This window comes from Oncorhynchus tshawytscha, linkage group LG13 (genome assembly GCF_018296145.1).
Source record: "Oncorhynchus tshawytscha isolate Ot180627B linkage group LG13, Otsh_v2.0, whole genome shotgun sequence".
Classification (NCBI taxonomy): Eukaryota; Metazoa; Chordata; class Actinopteri; order Salmoniformes; family Salmonidae; genus Oncorhynchus; species Oncorhynchus tshawytscha.
In genome coordinates, this window is record NC_056441.1 from 65,531,686 (window position 1) to 65,553,622 (window position 21,937).

Consider the following 21,937-nt stretch of genomic DNA (forward strand, 5'->3'; position numbering starts at 1 on the left):
ACAGGGAGGACATTGGCATAACACAAAGTAACATCAGTCGCCTCACTTCCAGTTTTTTTCTAATTTCACAATCCTACAAGAAAGAGAGGGGATTAGTTACGCGTCTGTCACATAGCGGAGGCTCGTGGTGAATTTCAAGCTGTGGAGAGACCTGCGCTGGGCTGTAGTCCGAGACACTGCTATGAGAGAACAGCAGCAGCAGACAGCAGTGCACAAACCAGGCTGGGCTGTCTACAGAGACAACACCACCACATGCACTTGCCATCTGTCAGTCCCTAACTGGGACAACACATGATTAAGCTGCGACTTCAGAGGAAAGAAGTCCCTTCCTACAATCTACAAAGACTTCCTCAGTATGTTTTTAGATTTTTAGAACCACACAATCATGACAGGAGGGCTATAAGAAAACCCACAAAGGAAAAGTGGGTAGAGAGAGTTGTGGTTGTAGGGGCTGTTCACACCACTGCTGTTTTGTGGGAAAGATTGAACTAATGGGCTCACTATGGAGAGTGAGCCTGGCAGGCAACACACAGGAAAGGTCACTGCAATCAGACTCAGGCAGGACTTACTGGAGTCGTGGGAGCTGCTGTCCCCATCGGAAACTGTTCTAGTGAAACAGGGAACAGCAGGAAACAGACCAACATCAGGGATACTGCTGAATGTACTGAGTACTCTGGAAATGTGTGCAACAAAAAAGCACACAGACCACTCAGATATTATACAAACAGCATTCTTCTTGGTACACAGTCTACCTCCAACCTATTTCTGTCTACCTACAAAAACGTCATCCAAATCATTTTTTCCTCCAAGGCTGCTGTGACTTTGTGTTTGAAGGTCTGTCAGTTTCTTCCTCTAGCCATCTGTTGAGTACAGGGACCATCTCAGAGCCCAGTCCCACGACACAGTCTCTGTCAAAAGGCTTTTGGAAGCTGTGGGGTTTGGCTTGGGAACTGCATGTGTGTGACCCAGCCCGGAGCCAAGGAGAAGGGAGAGCTCTACTTACCTACTGGTTTCCTGTCACCTGGTGGCTCTAGCTGTCGGAACACACTGTATTTGTCTCCGTCAAAATCTGGGTCAAACGAGATATACAAAACAGGTACGCTTTCAACTGAATGATAAATGACAGCATATTTGGCAGGCAGGCAAATGTACTGTACTACAATACCACTCAAATACTATTAGGCAAGTATTCTACGACAAACATCAGAAATGTCTTCTATTTTCTACACATCTGTTAGTTGTGGTGGAGGATGTGTATCAGTAGTGATTAGTTGTTGAGGTGTGTGTGTGTGTGGTAGGGCCAGGTGAGTGTGTACCTGATGCAGGCTGAGTGGGCTCTGGAGACTCCTCCACAGAGAGCTGCTTGAAGACAGCATACTTATCAGAGGATGACGAGGAGGAGCCAGAGACCGGAGTCAGAATGGCAGGAGCACTGCAGACAGACAACACACCATGCTCAGTCCACAGGGGAGTCTGGGGCTGTGTCCCAAATGGCACCCCATTCCCTACATAGTGCACTACTTTTGACCAGGGCCCTGGTCAAAAGTACTGCACTATGTATGTAGGGAATAGGGTGCCATTGGGGACACACCCTGGGGTCAATGCTGCGCCCATCTCCTCTACCTTAATCCCCTTAAGCTGCCTGAGCTGATTGGACACAAACAATGGTGAAATTCCACTGCAGTTGTACACCATACTGGACCGCAGATAAGACCCAGGAATCAAAAGCCTGGAGGGAATGAGGGATCTCTCCTGAAGCCTTCCACTGAACATCATCTCGTTAAGAGCCATTGTACTGCTGCTGTCAGAGTACACCTTTCTATCCTGACTGGCTGAAGATTCAGCATGGGGCTTCCTTTAAATTAGAAAGGGATCTGAAACCGGGGGGATTGGAGATACGCAGGAGGAAACAATTAAGCTTTTGTTTTTGAGGAAGTGGAAGGGGATTGTAAGTGACTATGCCACTCAGACGTTAGATCCTTTATTTCCACATTCTCTTTGTCTTATAAGATAACGGGCTTTGGGCTGCCTCTCCCTGAGAGACAGACTCCCCACGCAGGGATTGAAAAGTAATATAAAGCAACTCTACTGTCCATTGAAATGGATTCATTAAGAGATGGCGAGGTGCAATTGTTATGCTGGAGAAACTACGACAAGCAACTAAGTGACCATGTACTTGTTACCCACAATACCTGTATAAGATGTAGAATTCAGCTTTACTTCCATACAGAATGTGTAATCTCATTTAAAGTAATACCAAACACTGATCCAGCCACTGAAGTCAGTCACTCCAGTCAGTCAGTCACTCCAGTCAGTCAGTCAGTCACTCCAGTCACTCCAGTCAGTCAGTCACTCCAGTCAGTCAGTCACTCCAGTCAGTCAGTCACTCCAGTCACGTCACTCCAGTCAGTCTCCAGTCAGTCAGTCCGTCACTCCAGTCAGTCAGTCCGTCACTCCAGTCAGTCAGTCCGTCACTCCAGTCAGTCAGTCAGTCAGTCACTCCAGTCAGACAGTCAGTCCGTCACTCCAGTCACATCAGTCAGTCACTCCAGTCACGTCACTCAGTCACTCCAGTCAGTCACTCCAGTCAGTCAGTCACTCCAGTCAGTCAGTCACTCCAGTCAGTCAGTCACTCCAGTCAGTCAGTCACTCCAGTCAGTCAGTCACTCCAGTCAGTCAGCCACTCCAGTCAGTCAGTCACTCCAGTCAGTCAGTCACTCCAGTCAGTCAGTCAGTCAGTCCGTCAGTCAGTCCAGTCAGTCAGTCAGTCCCTCCCTCCAGTCACTCCCTCCCTCCAGTCAGTCAGGTCAGTCAGTCACCCCAGTCACGTCCGTCAGTCACTCCAGTCAGTCACTACAGTCAGTCCCTCCCTCCCGCCCTCCAGTCACTCCCTCCCTCCCTCCAGTCAGTCAGTCACTTCCTCCCTCCCTCCAGTCACTCCCTCCCTCCAGTCAGTCAGTCACTCCCTCCCTCCAGTCAGTCAGTCACTCCCTCCCTCCAGTCAGTCAGTCACTCCCTCCCTCCAGTCACTCCCTCCCTCCAGTCACTCCCTCCCTCCAGTCACTCCCTCCCTCCAGTCACTCCTCCCTCCCTCCCTCAGTCAGTCAGTCCCTCCCTCCCTCCAGTCAGTCAGTCAGTCAGTCAGTCACTCCCTCCCTCCCTCCCTCCAGTCAGTCACTCCCTCCCTCCAGTCAGTCAGTCAGTCACTCCCTCCCTCCGTCCCTCCCTCCAGTCAGTCAGTCAGTCAGTCAGTCACTCCCTCCCTCCCTCCAGTCAGTCAGTCAGTCACTCCCTCCCTCCCTCCAGTCAGTCAGTCAGTCAGTCACTCCCTCCCTCCAGTCAGTCAGTCAGTCAGTCACTCCCTCCCTCCAGTCAGTCAGTCAGTCAGTCACTCCCTCCAGTCAGTCAGTCAGTCACTCCCTCCCTCCAGTCAGTCAGTCAGTCAGTCACTCCCTCCCTCCAGTCAGTCAGTCAGTCAGTCACTCCCTCCCTCCAGTCAGTCAGTCAGTCAGTCACCCCCTAGCTCCCTCCAGTCAGTCAGTCACTCCCTCCCTCCCTCCAGTCAGTCAGTCAGTCACTCCCTCCCTCCAGTCAGTCAGTCAGTCCCTCCCTCCAGTCAGTCAGTCAGTCCCTCCCTCCCTCCAGTCAGTCAGTCACTCCCTCCCTCCCTCCCTCCCTCCAGTCAGTCAGTCAGTCAGTCACTCCCTCCCTCCAGTCAGTCACTCCCTCCCTCCAGTCAGTCAGTCAGTCACTCCCTCCAGTCAGTCAGTCAGTCAGTCCCTCAGTCAGTCAGTCAGTCACTCCCTCCCTCCAGTCAGTCACTCCCTCCCTCCAGTCAGTCACTCCCTCCCTCCAGTCAGTCACTCCCTCCCTCCAGTCAGTCACTCCCTCCCTCCAGTCAGTCAGTCACTCCCTCCCTCCAGTCAGTCAGTCAGTCACTCCCTCCAGTCAGTCAGTCACTCCCTCCAGTCAGTCAGTCAGTCACTCCCTCCAGTCAGTCACTCCCTCCCTCCAGTCAGTCAGTCAGTCACTCCCTCCCTCCAGTCAGTCACTCCCTCCCTCCAGTCAGTCAGTCAGTCACTCCCTCCCCTCCAGTCAGTCAGTCACTCCCTCCCTCCCTCCAGTCAGTCACTCTCCTCTCCCTCCCTCCAGTCAGTCACTCCCTCCCTCCCTCCAGTCAGTCACTCCCTCCCTCCCTCCAGTCAGTCAGTCACTCCCTCCCTCCAGTCAGTCAGTCACTCCCTCCCTCCAGTCAGTCAGTCACTCCCTCCCTCCAGTCAGTCAGTCACTCCCTCCCTCCCGTCAGTCAGTCACTCCCTCCCTCCAGTCAGTCAGTCACTCCCTCCCTCCCTCCCTCCAGTCACTCCCTCCCTCCAGTCAGTCACTCCCTCCCTCCAGTCAGTCAGTCCCTCCCTCCCTCCAGTCAGTCAGTCACTCCCTCCCTCCAGTCAGTCAGTCAGTCCCTCCCTCCAGTCAGTCAGTCAGTCCCTCCCTCCAGTCAGTCAGTCAGTCCCTCCCTCCAGTCAGTCAGTCAGTCAGTCACTCCCTCCCTCCAGTCAGTCACTCCCTCCCTCCAGTCAGTCACTCCCTCCCTCCAGTCAGCCAGTCAGTCAGTCCCTCCCTCCAGTCAGCCAGTCAGTCAGTCCCTACCTCCAGTCAGCCAGTCAGTCAGTCAGTCCCTCCCTCCAGTCAGTCAGTCACTCACTCCCTCCCTCCAGTCAGTCAGTCACTCCCTCCCTCCAGTCCCTCCCTCCAGTCAGTCCCTCCCTCCAGTCAGTCAGTCAGTCAGTCAGTCCCTCCCTCCAGTCAGTCAGTCAGTCACTCCCTCCCTCCAGTCAGTCAGTCCGTCACTCCCTCCCTCCCTCCAGTCAGTCAGTCAGTCACTCCCTCCCTCCAGTCAGTCAGTCAGTCACTCCCTCCCTCCCTCCAGTCAGCCAGTCCCTCCCTCCAGTCAGCCAGTCAGTCAGTCCCTCCCTCCAGTCAGTCAGTCCCTCCCTCCAGTCAGCCAGTCCCTCCCCCTCCAGTCAGCCAGTCAGTCCCTCCCTCCCTCCCTCCAGTCAGTCAGTCAGTCCCTCCCTCCAGTCAGTCAGCCAGTCACTCCCTCCCTCCCTCCAGTCAGCCAGTCAGTCAGTCAGTCCCTCCCTCCAGTCAGTCAGTCCCTCCCTCCCTCCAGTCAGTCAGTCCCTCCAGTCAGCCAGTCCCTCCCTCCAGTCAGCCAGTCAGTCAGTCCCTCCCTCCAGTCAACCAGCCAGTCCGTCCCTCCCTCTAGTCAGCCAGCCAGTCCGTCCCTCCAGTCAGCCAGTCAGCCAGTCCCTCCCTCCAGTCAGCCAGTCAGCCAGTCCCTCCCTCCAGTCAGCCAGTCAGCCAGTCCAGTCCCTCCCTCCAGTCAGCCAGTCCCTCCCTCCAGTCAGTCAGCCAGTCCCTCCCTCCAGTCAGCCAGTCAGTCCCGCCAGTCAGTCAGTCAGTCCCGCCAGTCAGTCACTCCGTCCTCCAGTCAGTCACTCTGTCACGTCAGTCACTCCAGTCAGTCAGTTCCTCCCTCCAGTCAGTCAGTTCCTCCCTCCAGTCAGTCAGTCAGTCCCTCCCTCCCTCCTGTCAGTCAGTCAATCAAGTCACTCCCTCCAGTCAGTCAGTCAGTCACTCCCTCCCTCCAGTCAGTCAGTCACTCCCTCCCTCCAGTCAGTCAGTCACTCCCTCCCTCCAGTCAGTCAGTCACTCCCTCCCTCCAGTCAGTCAGTCAGTCACTCCCTCCCTCCAGTCAGTCAGTCACTCCCTCCCTCCAGTCAGTCAGTCAGTCCCTCCCTCCAGTCAGTCAGTCAGTCACTCCCTCCAGTCACTCCCTCCCTCCCTCCAGTCAGTCACTCCCTCCCTCCAGTCACTCCCTCCCTCCCTCCAGTCAGTCACTCCCTCCCTCCCTCCAGTCAGTCACTCCCTCCCTCCAGTCAGTCACTCCAGTCAGTCAGTCAGTCACTCCCTCCCTCCAGTCAGTCAGTCACTCCCTCCCTCCAGTCAGTCAGTCAGTCAGTCCCTCCCTCCCTCCTGTCAGTCAGTCAATCAAGTCACTCCCTCCAGTCAGTCAGTCAGTCACTCCCTCCCTCCAGTCAGTCAGTCACTCCCTCCCTCCAGTCAGTCAGTCACTCCCTCCCTCCAGTCAGTCAGTCACTCCCTCCCTCCAGTCAGTCAGTCAGTCACTCCCTCCCTCCAGTCAGTCAGTCACTCCCTCCCTCCAGTCAGTCAGTCCCTCCCTCCCTCCAGTCAGTCAGTCAGTCCTCCCTCCAGTCAGTCAGTCACTCCCTCCAGTCAGTCACTCCCTCCCTCCCTCCAGTCAGTCACTCCCTCCCTCCCTCCAGTCAGTCCCGCCCTCCCTCCAGTCAGTCAGTCAGTCAGTCCTCCCTCCCTCCAGTCAGTCAGTCACTCCCTCCCTCCAGTCAGTCAGTCAGTCAGTCCCTCCCTCCAGTCAGTCAGTCAGTCAGTCCCTCCCTCCCTCCAGTCAGTCAGTCCCTCCAGTCAGTCAGTCAGTCCCTCCCTCCAGTCAGTCAGTCCCTCCCTCCCTCCATCCCTCCAGTCAGTCAGTCAGTCCTCCCTCCAGTCAGTCAGTCAGTCAGTCAGTCAGTCCCTCCCTCCAGTCAGTCAGTCAGTCAGTCCCTCCCTCCCTCCAGTCAGTCAGTCCCTCCATCCCTCCAGTCAGTCAGTCAGTCCTCCAGTCAGTCAGTCCCTCCCTCCCTCCAGTCAGTCAGTCACTCCCTCCCTCCAGTCAGTCAGTCACTCCCTCCCTCCCTCCCTCCCTCCAGTCAGTCACTCCCTCCCTCCCTCCAGTCAGTCACTCCCTCCCTCCCTCCCTCCAGTCAGTCACTCCCTCCCTCCCTCCAGTCAGTCACTCCCTCCCTCCAGTCAGTCACTCCCTCCAGTCAGTCCTCCCTCCCTCCCTCCCTCAGTCAGTCACTCCCTCCCTCCCTCCCTCCAGTCAGTCAGTCACTCCCTCCCTCCAGTCCCTCCCTCCAGTCACTCCCTCCCTCCAGTCAGTCAGTCAGTCCTCCCTCCCTCCCTCCAGTCAGTCAGTCAGTCACTCCCTCCCTCCCTCCAGTCAGTCAGTCAGTCACTCCCTCCCTCCCTCCAGTCAGTCAGTCAGTCCCTCCCTCCCTCCCTCCAGTCAGTCAGTCAGTCACTCCCTCCCTCCCTCCCTCCAGTCAGTCAGTCACTCCCTCCCTCCCTCCCTCCAGTCAGTCAGTCACTCCCTCCCTCCCTCCAGTCAGTCAGTCACTCCCTCCAGTCAGTCAGTCACTCCCTCCCTCCAGTCAGTCAGTCACTCCCTCCCTCCAGTCAGTCAGTCACTCCCTCCCTCCAGTCAGTCAGTCACTCCCTCCCTCCAGTCAGTCAGTCAGTCAGTCACTCCCTCCCAGTCAGTCAGTCAGTCACTCCCTCCAGTCAGTCAGTCAGTCCCTCCCTCCAGTCAGTCAGTCACTCCCTCCCTCCAGTCAGTCAGTCACTCCCTCCCTCCCAGTCAGTCAGTCAGTCAGTCACTCCCTCCCTCCAGTCAGTCAGTCCCTCCATCCCTCCAGTCAGTCAGTCAGTCAGTCAGTCAGTCAGTCAGTCACTCCAGTCAGTCAGTCCCTCCCTCCCTCCAGTCAGTCAGTCACTCCTCCCTCCAGTCAGTCAGTCACTCCCTCCCTCCCTCCCTCCAGTCAGTCACTCCCTCCCTCCCTCCCTCCAGTCAGTCACTCCCTCCCTCCCTCCCTCCCTCCAGTCAGTCACTCCCTCCCTCCCTCCCTCCCTCCAGTCAGTCAGTCACTCCCTCCCTCCAGTCAGTCCCTCCCTCCCTCCCTCCAGTCAGTCAGTCAGTCAGTCAGTCAGTCAGTCAGTCAGTCACTCCCTCCCTCCCTCAGTCAGTCACTCCCTCCCTCCAGTCAGTCAGTCAGTCACTCCCTCCCTCCAGTCAGTCAGTCAGTCCCTCCCTCCCTCCAGTCAGTCAGTCACTCCCTCCCTCCCTCCAGTCAGTCACTCCCTCCCTCCCTCCAGTCAGTCAGTCACTCCCTCCCTCCCTCCAGTCAGTCAGTCACTCCCTCCCTCCCTCCAGTCAGTCAGTCACTCCCTCCCTCCCTCCAGTCAGTCAGTCACTCCCTCCCTCCCTCCAGTCAGTCAGTCACTCCCTCCCTCCCTCCAGTCAGTCAGTCACTCCCTCCAGTCAGTCAGTCACTCCCTCCCTCCCTCCAGTCAGTCAGTCACTCCCTCCCTCCCTCCAGTCAGTCAGTCACTCCCTCCCTCCAGTCAGTCAGTCACTCCCTCCCTCCCTCCAGTCAGTCACTCACTCACTCCCTCCCTCCCTCCAGTCAGTCACTCCCTCCCTCCCTCCCTCCAGTCAGTCAGTCACTCCCTCCCTCCAGTCAGTCAGTCACTCCCTCCCTCCAGTCAGTCAGTCAGTCACTCCCTCCCTCCAGTCAGTCAGTCAGTCACTCCCTCCCTCCAGTCAGTCAGTCAGTCGCTCCCTCCCTCCAGTCAGTCAGTCAGTCCTCCCTCCCTCCAGTCAGTCAGTCCTCCCTCCCTCCAGTCAGTCAGTCACTCCCTCCCTCCAGTCAGTCAGTCAGTCCTCCCTCCCTCCAGTCAGTCAGTCAGTCTCTCCCTCCCTCCAGTCAGTCAGTCAGTCACTCCCTCCCTCCAGTCAGTCACTCCCTCCCTCCAGTCAGTCAGTCAGTCACTCCCTCCCTCCAGTCAGTCAGTCAGTCACTCCCTCCCTCCAGTCAGTCAGTCAGTCACTCCCTCCCTCCAGTCAGTCAGTCAGTCACTCCCTCCCTCCAGTCAGTCAGTCAGTCACTCCCTCCCTCCAGTCAGTCAGTCAGTCACTCCCTCCCTCCAGTCAGTCAGTCAGTCACTCCCTCCAGTCAGTCAGTCAGTCACTCCCTCCAGTCAGTCAGTCAGTCACTCCCTCCAGTCAGTCAGTCACTCCCTCCAGTCAGTCAGTCAGTCAGTCAGTCACTCCCTCCAGTCAGTCAGTCACTCCCTCCAGTCAGTCAGTCACTCCCTCCAGTCAGTCAGTCACTCCCTCCAGTCAGTCAGTCACTCCCTCCAGTCAGTCAGTCACTCCCTCCAGTCAGTCAGTCACTCCCTCCAGTCAGTCAGTCACTCCCCAGTCAGTCAGTCAGTCACTCCCTCCAGTCAGTCAGTCACTCCCTCCAGTCAGTCAGTCACTCCCTCCAGTCAGTCAGTCACTCCCTCCAGTCAGTCAGTCACTCCCTCCAGTCAGTCAGTCACTCCCTCCAGTCAGTCAGTCACTCCCTCCAGTCAGTCAGTCACTCCCTCCAGTCAGTCAGTCACTCCCTCCAGTCAGTCAGTCAGTCACTCCAGTCAGTCAGTCAGTCACTCCAGTCAGTCAGTCACTCCCTCCCTCCCTCCAGTCAGTCAGTCAGTCACTCCCTCCCTCCCTCCAGTCAGTCACTCCAGTCAGTCAGTCACTCCCTCCCTCCAGTCAGTCAGTCACTCCAGTCAGTCAGTCACTCTCTCCCTCCCTCCAGTCAGTCAGTCACTCCAGTCAGTCAGTCAGTCAGCACTGTACCTGTTCTGGTGCAGAGAGCATGTGGTGGTGGGGAAGGTTTCCCCTGACTCCCCCTGGAACTCAGTGAAGGGCTGATCCCCTCCTCCTGCCCTGGGGGCCTCCTGGAAGTCCTGGAAGTCATCATCGTCTGCTTTCCCCTAAACACACCACCAAGACGATGGACACATGAGTGTCTACTAAAAGTGTCTACTAGATGGCATAAATTAAACATACTATTATAAATAATGTGAAATGAAACCACATGTATCTGTATATACTATGGAGAGGCGTGGTTGGCCCATTGGCTGGATGTGTTACCTGTACATGTGGGAAGTTGGTGATGAAGTTGGTGGGTGGTTGGGCAGAGGGTAAAGGAGCAGCAGGAGGAGCCCTGCCCATGACTGTTGGTGCAGGCATGGCCATGGACACAGGGACAGGGGGCTGAGTCATCATGGGCTGCTGGTGTTGGTGCTGGATGACAGGGCCCATAGCCATGGCCAGGGCAGGCAGGTTGGGCACCGGGGGAGAGGGGAACTGGCTCAGGATCTCCACATTCATGGCTGGAAGACCACTCTGCAGGGGAGGGATGAACGAACAGGGATCAGTGGTCAGGTTCAGATGAGGCTGCGTCTCCAGAATGATGGACTGTTAGTGTGACGTCACTGAAAGTCCAACTTAATGTGCTTAATGCGTTACTGTGGATTTTCATATGTTAGTCATTTACAAAGTTACTTAAACGGGGGCATTAAACATCGCAAAGTCACCGTGATCATATATTATACAGACAATACTGTCAGTATGAGTGCATCGTTATTATAAAGCAGTGATGCTGGAAAATTGTGATTTTTCTTTCATCCAACTCAATCATCTATTAACATTCTACTCCATCCAGCAGGAGCCAGACAGATGTTTTGCTGAAATAAATAATTCATTAAAGTCAAGTTCCATTTTAACAGCCTCCACTGGCGCGGCTTCCCAAACCTTTTCATCACTCTACAAAGGATGCAGCTCATGGCGGCACTCCCTCAAGGCTCTTACATTTACATAACTAAATAAGTGTTATTATTCTCGCTGTGGCAGGTGGCGGTGGAGTGCAGATTGAGTTGTGAGGTGCCTGGGATTGTCAGTCTCCCAGGGGTGCTGGTGAGCGGCAGGGCAGATAAGAGGTCTGCTGTCACACTAGGCTGAGAGGAGATCCAATCACCTTCACCTGGCTGCCTGAGCTCAGTCACACCACCACCACCACCACCCTCCCAGAGCAGAGATTCAGCACAGTCACTCACTATCAGTCTCAACTGCACACGTCATAGCATGTCTCTTCAACGGCACACGTCATAGCATGTCTCTTCAACGGCACACGTCATAGCATGTCTCTTCAACGGCACACGTCATAGCATGTCTCTTCAACGGCACACGTCATAGCATGTCTCTTCAACGGCACACGTCATAGCATGTCTCTTCAACGGCACACGTCATAGCATGTCTCTTCAACGGCACACGTCATAGCATGTCTCTTCAACGGCACACGTCATAGCATGTCTCTTCAACGGCACACGTCATAGCATGTCTCAACGGCACACGTCATAGCATGTCTCAACGGCACACGTCATAGCATGTCTCAACGGCACACGTCATAGCATGTCTCAACGGCACACGTCATAGCATGTCTCAACGGCACACGTCATAGCATGTCTCAACGGCACACGTCATAGCATGTCTCAACGGCACACGTCATAGCATGTCTCAACGGCACACGTCATAGCATGTCTCAACGGCACACGTCATAGCATGTCTCAACGGCACACGTCATAGCATGTCTCAACGGCACACGTCATAGCATGTCTCAACGGCACACGTCATAGCATGTCTCAACGGCACACGTCATAGCATGTCTCAACGGCACACGTCATAGCATGTCTCAACGGCACACGTCATAGCATGTCTCAACTGCACACGTCATAGCATGTCTCTTCAACGGCACACGTCATAGCATGTCTCTTCAACGGCACACGTCATAGCATGTCTCTTCAACGGCACACGTCATAGCATGTCTCTTCAACGGCACACGTCATAGCATGTCTCTTCAACGGCACACGTCATAGCATGTCTCTTCAACGGCACACGTCATAGCATGTCTTCAACGGCACACGTCATAGCATGTCTCTTCAACGGCACACGTCATAGCATGTCTCAACGGCACACGTCATAGCATGTCTCAACGGCACACGTCATAGCATGTCTCAACGGCACACGTCATAGCATGTCTCAACGGCACACGTCATAGCATGTCTCAACGGCACACGTCATAGCATGTCTCAACGGCACACGTCATAGCATGTCTCAACGGCACACGTCATAGCATGTCTCAACGGCACACGTCATAGCATGTCTCAACGGCACACGTCATAGCATGTCTCTTCAACGGCACACGTCATAGCATGTCTCTTCAACGGCACACGTCATAGCATGTCTCTTCAACGGCACACGTCATAGCATGTCTCTTCAACGGCACACGTCATAGCATGTCTCTTCAACGGCACACGTCATAGCATGTCTCAACGGCACACGTCATAGCATGTCTCAACGGCACACGTCATAGCATGTCTCAACGGCACACGTCATAGCATGTCTCAACGGCACACGTCATAGCATGTCTCAACGGCACACGTCATAGCATGTCTCAACTGCATACGTCATAGCATGCAGTAGGCCTAACTACTGAAGTGAAGTAAGGTGCAATGAAACATAATATTAGAGACTGTCCTTTACATCACATGAAGAAAAGATCACAGTGAAGGATGGTCTTATGTCCCCACTGACAGAAAAACCCCTCAAATCTTTGTTGTTAATAACTCCGACCCTTTAAAAAACACAAGGTGATGCAAATGCCTACCTGTGCCACACCAATCAGAGCAAGGACTGTGTAGAGCTCCTCCTTGGTCAGCATGCCAGGCGTGGTGCGATTGGCTGAGGCCCAGATCTGGCCCAGTGCTTCCCTGGGCAGGCCTGAGGACATCAGGATGGGGTAGAGCTTGGCTGTGTCGATGCCCCCCGGAGTCATGGTGAACTGCAGGACCTTTTTGAACATCTCTGGAAAGGAGAAAGAGAAGGCATAGCAATAGATCAAACATATTACAAAAAGACTGGGTAGAACTAGGAAGTTCTCTGATTGACTTGTTGGAAAGGATCCGAGTAGACACGATAGACGAATAATACATAATTGGTAGAAATCTGTTCAAAAACATAGGCGTTTACCTGGGATGAGGCTGTCGTTGTAGAGCCAGCCTGGTACCATGGGCTGGATGTGCTCTTGTTGAGGGTAACCACCAACACCTGCTGTCAGCAACACAGGGACAGTTAGGTTAGGAGCTGAAGCAGAGACTTAGGGCTGGGTGTACTACCTGCTCTGCATCTCACCAGACCAGACCAGAGCCTGCCTGTATAGTATTCTCCACCTGTCTGGAGATCTAAGTAGAAGTGTAATGCTGCTCTGCACTGATTCACTAAGGATGCATCCCAAATGGCACCCTAGTGCATTACCTTTGACCAGGGCCCATATGGATCTGGTCAAAAGTAGTGCACTATAATGGGAATCAGGTGCCATTTGGGATGCCACATCCTAAGCTTCCTGGTGCTTCATACAACTATTCATCTGTCCTTGGACCAGAACCAACTACTCCAACAGCTCCTGAGAGGGAAGAGAGGGTTGGATTTGGGTTGTCAAACAAAATAAATGAGCCTGTCTCTTCAATTCATACTAACATTGATCTAAATCTTCTGTGCAACCATTAAGTCATTTTTTCCATTAGTGTACTAGGGTGGAGTTAGTGTAAAAGCAGGTGTAAAAGCAGCTCCTAAAATACACTTAACAAGGTGCATTTGGAGAGGAAGATGCCTCAATGGAAGCCTCAGTCTAGTACGTCGAAATGACAAATGTTGACTCAAGCAGCAAATCCTCATCAGACCTCTATGATGAGGAACCTCCACATTTCCCTGGGACAGACAGCGAGCGACTGAGGAGAAAGACAAACGAGAGAAAATAGATAGTAGCAGAGTGTCAGAGCGGCTGAGCGGCAGGGCGGCAGAGGGGCAGGGCGGCAGAGGGGCAGGGCGGCAGAGGGGCAGGGCGGCAGAGGGGCAGAGGGACAGGGCGGCAGAGGGACAGGGCGGCAGAGGGACAGGGCGCCAGAGGGGCAGAGGGGCAGGGCGGCAGAGCGGCAGAAAGGCAGAGCGGCGGCAGAAAGGCAGAGCGGCAGAAAGGCAGAGCGGCAGAAAGGCAGAAAGGCAGAGCAGCAGAAAGGCAGAGCGGCAGGGCAGCAGAAAGGGCAGAGCAGAAAGGCAGAGCGGCAGAAAGGCAGAAAGGCAGAGCAGCAGAAAGGCAGAGCGGCAGGGCAGCAGAAAGGCAGAGCGGCAGGGCAGCAGAAAGGCAGAGCGGCTGAGTGGCAGAGCAGCAGAAACGCAGAGCGGCTGAGTGGCAGAGCAGCAGAAAGGCAGAGCGGCAGAGCAGCAGAAAAGCATGACACCGATTCCCTACAGAGCTCTATTTAGGGAATAGGGGCCAAGCAGAAAGATTCCTCAGCTATATAGGAGTCCCGAAGCACTTAACCAACAAAACAGGATGAATGACATCAAGAGCTTTTAGGGTTGGTTAGTATGATTTCCATTACAGATAGGACAATCAAGAGAAGCATCAGGGGTAGAGACAGTAAAATCACATTGTCTCAAGTCTAATTAGTCAACGTTGAAGTGTTTGCTGCAAAATAAGAGAGAGGAATCAGGGGCATTCAACCATTCGCTTGAAAAAACAGGCCCCATGCTCCGCGCTGATTGTGCGTTAATTCTGCAGTGATCGAAGGCAGAGAAAGAGACTGTTAATAAATGGTTTCTTTTCTCACCACCATCACTACTGGTTTGGGGAGGAGGGGGGTCGGCTGCTGGTGAGGGGGCTGTGGGCCCCAGTGCTGGTGCCTCTGGTTGTGGTGTTTCTATAGTGAAAGCAGAACTCAGGTCCCCAGGAGCCTCAGCCCAGTTCCGGGCCTTGGTGCTGGAATGAAACTGGGCCGAGACTGTTGCTCGGTTAGGGGCCAGGGTCCTCTGGGACTTAAAGCTAACCTGGGCCTTCTTTTCAGCCGTTAAATCACACGAGGAGAACAGTTTCTCTTCCAGGGACGGGCCTAGAGAGGTGGGTGAGGAGGAACACAGCTGATTGGTATCACAACCATTCATAATGCCTGTTTCTTAGTTCTATTGGCCCCTCAGTAATGAGGGTAGAGCGAATTTGGATTCAACAGAAACTGACCATTACTTTACAGCTGTCAGTCAGTGTGCAAATCTCAACTCAGGGACACTTTAAGAGTGTAGAAATGTAGTGCTTCAGCAGCTTCACACATTACATGACAAATATGTTCAACTTCTGCACCTAGGTGGAGCCACTGGCTACTTATTGAATGCTACTGATAGGCTAGGCTATCCCTTTCCAAATCGGTGGCACTGGCAGCATATCAAAGAGCTAGAGCAGTGGTGTCAAACTCATTTTGCCCCAGAGGCCGCATTAGGCCTTCAGCGAGGTCCGGAGGGCCGCACTAAAAATTGGTTGGAATTTGATGGTCCATGTCTGTTTAGCATTCATTTCGGTGATTATAAGCGAGCTGGAAACAGTCAAGAAACTGTAGGAATATAGGTCCATTATAATTTCTACAGTTTCTACCTGGTTTTAGTCATTTAAAAATGACCACCCGCGGACATGATTGGACACCCTCGCAGGCCGGATCCGGCCGTATGTTTGACACCCCTGTGCTAGAGCAGGTTTGCGCCATCTAATTGGCTCATGACAGATGGGAGACAAGTACCAGCTCTGTCTCCTGTCCTCCTGATGTGTTTACTGTCTGTCAGAGTCTTCCATCTCTTCCTCACTAGAACTGGCTTATCAGGGCCTCTGCCAGCCAAAGTGAGCAGTGACAGTCACGTGTTACTGGGAGTATTCTACTAAATGTCAGTACTGATTTTAATGGAGGCAGAACTGGTTGTTGGGTACAGCACTTACACGGTTTACTTTGTAGTGTGCGTTAACTTAAAGGCTGAAGCGATCTGACCATCTGTCGTACCGTCTGTATGCTTACACACAGTAAACTGACTACAAACCGAGTCTGACGCTAGAGAGCCTTCAACACCACGATGCGGTACGGCTTATTGTCGCATCAGCAGCAGTCACTATTTCCACACTGTGTTATTGGTTGATTATGAACACTAAACACTGACTTAAGAGGTTGATGTGAACAAAAAACAGTTACCTTGAAATGCAGATGGGGAGCTGGAGTTGACAGTAGAGTGTTGGGTGGCAGTAAGAATGGACATAGAGGCAGGGAGGGACTGGGGGAAGGGGGCAGAGGAGGGTCTCTGACCAGGACCTGGGTCTAAAGAATGGGGATGGGCCTGGGAGGAGGGGGGGAAGGAGGAAGTAGCATCTAAGGGACCCTGCATAAAGTCACTAAACTCGTCATCGGGGAAAGCAGGGGGGAGGGAGTGAGAGGTGACAGAAGATTGGGATGGCGATGAGTCTGTAAAAATTGAGAAATAATGATAATGGCAGAACAAGACAACACAGGCTACGATGATGGGAGGTGGACACGGTGCACAGTGCTATAGTAGTGAAACAAAGGCTAGTTTGTGCAGGATCAGAAAATGTATCACACATTTTAAAGATTTTTTTATTTTTAATATGTTTATCATATGAAATAATATGATAATGTCCATAGTTAGTATGAACTAAGGATGTCAGATCAGTTAATACTAAATGAATACGGTGGTTAGTTTGATGTTTGCTAATAGACAACATTCTGTAACGCACAAGGTAATGACAGTGAGAGACACAGTAGGTCAAGTTTAAGATTTTTTTTAAAGTGAAACGTGACAGAAAAACAGAAGATTATGTCAGTCTCCTACAAAGTATGATATCATCTTTGTGAGAGACAGAGGCAGATACATAGGCTGGCAGTCACCAGCCTGTCTGTCTCGTCTGTCTGTGTGCCTACACCCCAGAGGCAGCCTTATCATTCTCAGGGGAGGCTGTTCAGTCAGGCAGCAGAGGAGAGTGGAGCTGTGTCCTGACTTCTGGAAGACAGATAAGGAGGAAACACAGAGTGAAGGACAATGACTGTACTGATGAGTGTACCTGGCTTCTTGGGGTGTGAGGATGGCGTGGGGTGCATCTTGGCGTCTCTGCTGAACCCGTCCAGGTTGCCTTTGATGGCCTCCAGCGCGTCGTCTCGGCTCGCCCCCATCTGTCCCTGTGGATGGGACAAAGCAGGGCTCAGGAGGGGAATGTGTCTAAACTGACAGCATGGATACATTCTACATTGCACCCCATGTGTCTATCGCACTGTGGGAACTGGGACAGAACGAGGGCAGTACTGAGGCAGTAGCCAGGCATGATGATGATGTGGCTCACCTTGGGTTTGATGCTGCTCAACAGCCTCAGCTTCTGTTTCTGCTCCTCAAACTGCCTCCTCTTCCTGTCCTCCTCCAGCATCCGCTGCTGCTGCTCTAGACGCTTCCTACACAACATAACACAGAGAGCATACAACTAACACACACCGACCACATAGACAGACAGAACAACACGTAGAGAGAGAAAAACAGAGGGGAAAGAGAGAGAGAGGGAGGGAGGGAGAGTAAGGGAGTAAGGGAGAGCAAGACAGACAGAGAAAGGCCCTTACTGGTGTTCCTCTGCCATCTGTTTCTGCATGTCGGCAGTGTACTGGGGCCCGGGGCCCCTCATGCTCATGAACTGTGGCTGGCCCATGAACTGCATCCCAGGGGCCTGCATTCCCATGGCCATCCCACCCTGCACAGAATGAACGCACACACACAAAGCGGAGGTCTCGTTAGCAATCATAGCATTCAATATTATCACAGCAGTAGCAGGAAACCAAAGCATTTCTAAAGTGGTTGTCATACAGCAGTCACTGCATAACTACAACCACTTAGACTGGGAAAAATGTGTGCTATTAACACTATGCAATGCAGAGATGTCCTAACATGACAGCAGTGAATGGAGGAAAAGTTGTCATTTGATAAAAGAAAGAGCAAAGAGACCTAGATAAAGGCAGAGGATTTGGTAAGCATGAGGCAATACCCTGCAAAGGGCTCCTTCTTCTAAATGTCTAGCCTGAATGAGAGAGGTAGCTTGAGGCAGTCTGCTCTCTTATAAAGAGCAGCATTACAGGAGAGATGGTCTTGCCCTTCTTCTTTTGGCTTATTTAAAACCTCAGAGGACCACATTGCCAGTAATGTAAAACAGAGTACCTTCACTCTAGAGTAGGGGTGTCAAACTCATTCCATGGAGGGCCGAGTGTCTGCAGGTTTTTGGTTTTTCCTTTCAATTAAGACCTAGACAACCAGGTGAGGGGAGTTCTTTACTAATTAGTTAAATTAATTGATCAATCAAGTACAAGGGAGGAGTGAAAACCCGCAGACACTCGGCCCTCAGTTGAATGAGTTTGACACGTGCCCTAGAGTAATGATAGGAATATGTTGTGGCCATTGCCTTCAAATACACACACTCGTACACGCACACACAACCCACCTGCATAGGCATGGCACCAGGAGGCATCTGGCCTCCGAAGTTCATTCCCATCATTCCTTGCATGTTGGGCTGCATTTGTACTTGAACCATACCAGGGAATCCCTGTTGTTGCTGCTGCTGCTGCATGGGCATCATACCTGGACGAAAACACACAACAAATGTCCAGTCAATCATAAGCTCTGCAAATGGCTATACTGACAAAGGGTTGTTGCAAACCGTAAAGATAACATGTAGTCATTAAAGCGTGAACATGTACTATATAAGTAGAGTTGGCCCAACTGGACTGGAGTGTGCTATTGGAACTCCCCCAGACATAGGCTAGATGAGCATTGTGCCAGTGAATTATTATTGCTAACACATTTCCTGGACAGCGAAGAGTAAACAGAGGCTTGGAAACAACCCAATCTGTTTTGCCTGTGTGAGTGGAGTGCTGTGACAGCTCAGAGTAAAACAGAGGAGTACTAGGGAATAGAACTAGAGAGTGCGTTTGTTTGCACAGATGCTCTGGCTGACAGTCCTCCTGGAGCCTCCACATGATTTACTATATAACGCCCCAACCGGGCTGAATAATGGGTTATGGCTCATCCAAACAAAGTGCTGCATGCATTCTGATGCGTATTGAAACATCTAATGACCCCCAACACAGCCACAAGGGTGTGTGTGTGTTTGTTTACCTAATAAACTATCAGGGACAGATAGGACATAAGCCTACGCCCCATGTATTGTATTTGACTGATGGTGTTGTTGATAGTGCACAATGCACATCTGAACTGACTTCACTCTGATAGATAAACATCCTTATGAGTTATTGGTTAGGTCTATTTACTGAATTCAAAAATGTCTCAAGAAACCAGGGCACATAGGAGAGTGAAGTGGCTGGGGAGATTTGGAAAAGTAGTGCTGACTGACAGGACACGTCACAAATGGCACACTATTCCCTATATAGTGCACAACTGGTCAAAAGTACTGCACTAAATAGGGAGCCATTTGGGTTGTAGAGTGTAGGATGACTCACCTTGTGGCGGTCCCAGGCCCCCTCCAACAGGATAAATAAAACTGCAGGAGAGAAGGAAAAACACAGGTCAATAAAACAGCTAGAGACAAGCCTAAAGGGAAGACTAATGGAGAACATCTAGGCTGAAATCATTCAACTGTCACTCATATAGGTTCAGAGATGTTAGAAATCAAACTGGATGGACAACAGAAATAGAGGAAGGACTGAAAACAAACTAAATATAACTATTGTAAAAATGGATTGTCTATAAAAATGTGTATAATATGTATAAACTGAAGGTAGTGTTATTGTTTATTCGTTTACTCCAATTGGGGGAGGGGTGGTAAGGTTTGGGGAATAATAAAGGAATATTTTTTTTTAATGTGTGTGTATATATATTATATATATATATACATACATACAGTTGGAAGTCGGAAGTTCACATACAGGTTGGAGTCATTAAAACTTGTTTTTCAACCACTTTACAAATTTCTAGCTAACAAACTATAGTTTTGGCAAGTCGGTTAGGACATCTACTTTGTGCATGACACAAGTCATTTTTCCAACAATTGTTTACAGACAGATGATTTCATTTATAATTCACTGTATCACAATTCCAGGGGGTCAGAAGTTTACATAAACCAAGTTGACTGTGCCTTTAAACAGTTTGGAAAATTCCAGAAAATTATGTCATGGCTTTAGAAGCTTCTGATAGGCTAATTGACATCCTTTGAGTCAATTGGAGGTGTACCTGTGGATGTATTTCAAGGCCTACCTTCAAACTCAGTGCCTCTTTGCTTGACATTATGGGAAAATCAAAAGAAATCAGCCAAGACCTCAGAAACAAAATGGTAGACCTCCACAAGTCTGGTTCATCCTTGGGAGACATTTCCAAACACCTGAAGGTACCACGTTCATCTGTACAAACACTGACTCAGTTACACCAGCTCTGTCAGGAGGAATGAGACAAAATTCACCCAACTTATTGTGGGAAACTTGAGGAAGGCTACCCGAAACGTTTGACCAAAGTTAAACAATTTATAAGGCAATGCTACCAATACTAATTGAGTGTATGTAAACTTCTGACCCACTGGGAATGTGATGAAAGAAATAAAAGCTGAAATAAATCATTCCCTCTACTATTATTCTGACATTTCACATTCTTAAAATAAAGTGGTGATTCTAACTGACCTAAGATAGGGAATTTTTACTAGGATTAAATGTCAGGAATTGTGAAACTGAGTTTAAATGTATTTGGCTACGATGTATGCAAACGCACGACTTCAACTGTATATATATATATATATGCACGACTTCAACTGTATATATATATATATATATATGGGTATGTATGTATATGGATATATATATATTTAACCCCAAAATATATGGGGGAATGGAAATTACATTGATGGAAGCAACAATCTATCCTCAATGTTAAAGCTGATCCACCCCCTAAAAAACTATAAATAAACAAAAACTGTCTATCATAATAGGCTATGGCATAAAGCTAGGAAAGATTGAGCTATTCATCAAATATCATTCAGCAAATGGATCATTATCAGTTCATACACCAATCATTTCTCAGACTTTAGGCAATGTGACACAATAGCTATCATTTTAATCATTCACGTTACAAAGCATTACCAAAACTGGAGATTTGATATTTCCTTACAATGGCACGGAGACCATTGTAAGGAAGTAAAATAATAAACATACAACTGTATGGTGATGTGGCAGCACCTAGCCTCCCTTTCTCGGTTCCGTCTTTTTATTTCGGGCACTTTTCTGTTCGGCTAGGCAGCCTGGACTTCAGTGTGGCCCTTACTGTTCTAGCTCACCGCTTTCCAGGGAATGCATGAATGAATATTGCATTGATCGCGAGGACTAAACTTGACAGGCAGGAAGAAAAATTTATCAAATAACACTTGGCTGTTGCTCAGAACATTTATCGATCAGGGAATGAGCTCCTCTGACAACAGCCATTACGGAATACTTCTCCTAGTGTATCCGTGCTCTAATTTGCCATAATGGTTAAGTAATAACAGCCAGACATATGGTTTTAATGGGGATGCACATCAGTGGTTGTTTCATGTGCTGTAATTGATGGAGACTATGTCTAGATCATGATGCGGCAGGGAAATTCAGACAGACAGGAATCTATAGAAACTTTTTTACCTATAGAAACACAAAATGTAGGCTAGATTCTAAGAGTAGACAGTCAGAGAATGAGGTAAGAGACAGAGGGATAAAGAGTGAACAAGGCCAGCTTGGCACTATGACGCAGTCTGCTTCTTCTCTGACGCCTCCTCTCATTGGTTCTGTGGTCACACTGATGCTGGAGGAGAAAAGAGATGAATGAGGATACAAGAAGACAGCACTAGCCTACCTGCGCCCATCATAACACCTGAGACTACCAATACCCAGCTAAGCCCACTAGCCCAGTCCATTCTACAGAGCAGTACACTGGACAATGAGGCTTCACTTCACAACTGCCATTTCAGGCAAATCTGAGTTCGCGCCCAGGCTCTGTCGCAGCCGGCCACGACCGGGAGGTCCGTGGGGCGACCCACAATTGGCCTAGCGTCGTCCGGGTTTGGGAGGCCGGTAGGGATATCCTTGTCTCATCGCGCACCAGCGACTCCTGTGGCGGGCCGGGCGCAGTGCGCGCTAACCAAGGTCGCCAGGTGCACAGTGTTTCCTCCGACACATTGGTGCGGCTGGCTTCCGGGTTGGATAAGCGCTGTGTTAAGAAGCAGTGCGGCTTGGTTGGGTTGTGTTTCGGAGGACGCATGGCTTTCGACCTTCGTCTCTCCCGAGCCCGTACGGGAGT

The 21,937-nt window shown here is 51.2% G+C and overlaps 1 protein-coding gene across 11 annotated transcripts in view; it reads right to left on the reverse strand.

The window, feature by feature from the left end:
• The window catches only part of LOC112265518 (synergin gamma), a 51,457-nt gene that overhangs the window by 21,065 nt on the left and 8,455 nt on the right, over nucleotides 1-21,937 (reverse strand). For 4 of the 11 annotated variants that reach the window (XM_042296190.1, XM_042296194.1, XM_042296193.1 and 1 more), the window contains exons 2-14: nucleotides 19,126-19,166; nucleotides 18,111-18,247; nucleotides 17,242-17,369; nucleotides 16,974-17,079; nucleotides 16,698-16,812; nucleotides 15,817-16,083; nucleotides 14,422-14,700; nucleotides 12,782-12,862; nucleotides 12,420-12,616; nucleotides 9,845-10,099; nucleotides 9,548-9,684; nucleotides 1,317-1,432; nucleotides 1,004-1,069 (exon numbers count right to left, since the gene is read on the reverse strand). In XM_042296190.1, coding sequence (XP_042152124.1) covers nucleotides 1,004-1,069; nucleotides 1,317-1,432; nucleotides 9,548-9,684; nucleotides 9,845-10,099; nucleotides 12,420-12,616; nucleotides 12,782-12,862; nucleotides 14,422-14,700; nucleotides 15,817-16,083; nucleotides 16,698-16,812; nucleotides 16,974-17,079; nucleotides 17,242-17,369; nucleotides 18,111-18,247; nucleotides 19,126-19,166 — 1,925 coding nt within the window. Of the gene's footprint in view, nucleotides 1-1,003; nucleotides 1,070-1,316; nucleotides 1,433-9,547; nucleotides 9,685-9,844; nucleotides 10,100-12,419; nucleotides 12,617-12,781; nucleotides 12,863-14,421; nucleotides 14,701-15,816; nucleotides 16,084-16,697; nucleotides 16,813-16,973; nucleotides 17,080-17,241; nucleotides 17,370-18,110; nucleotides 18,248-19,125; nucleotides 19,167-21,282; nucleotides 21,443-21,937 lie in introns of all 11 variants that reach the window. The other 7 variants (XM_042296199.1, XM_042296198.1, XM_024442879.2 and 4 more) reach the window with 6 other exon arrangements.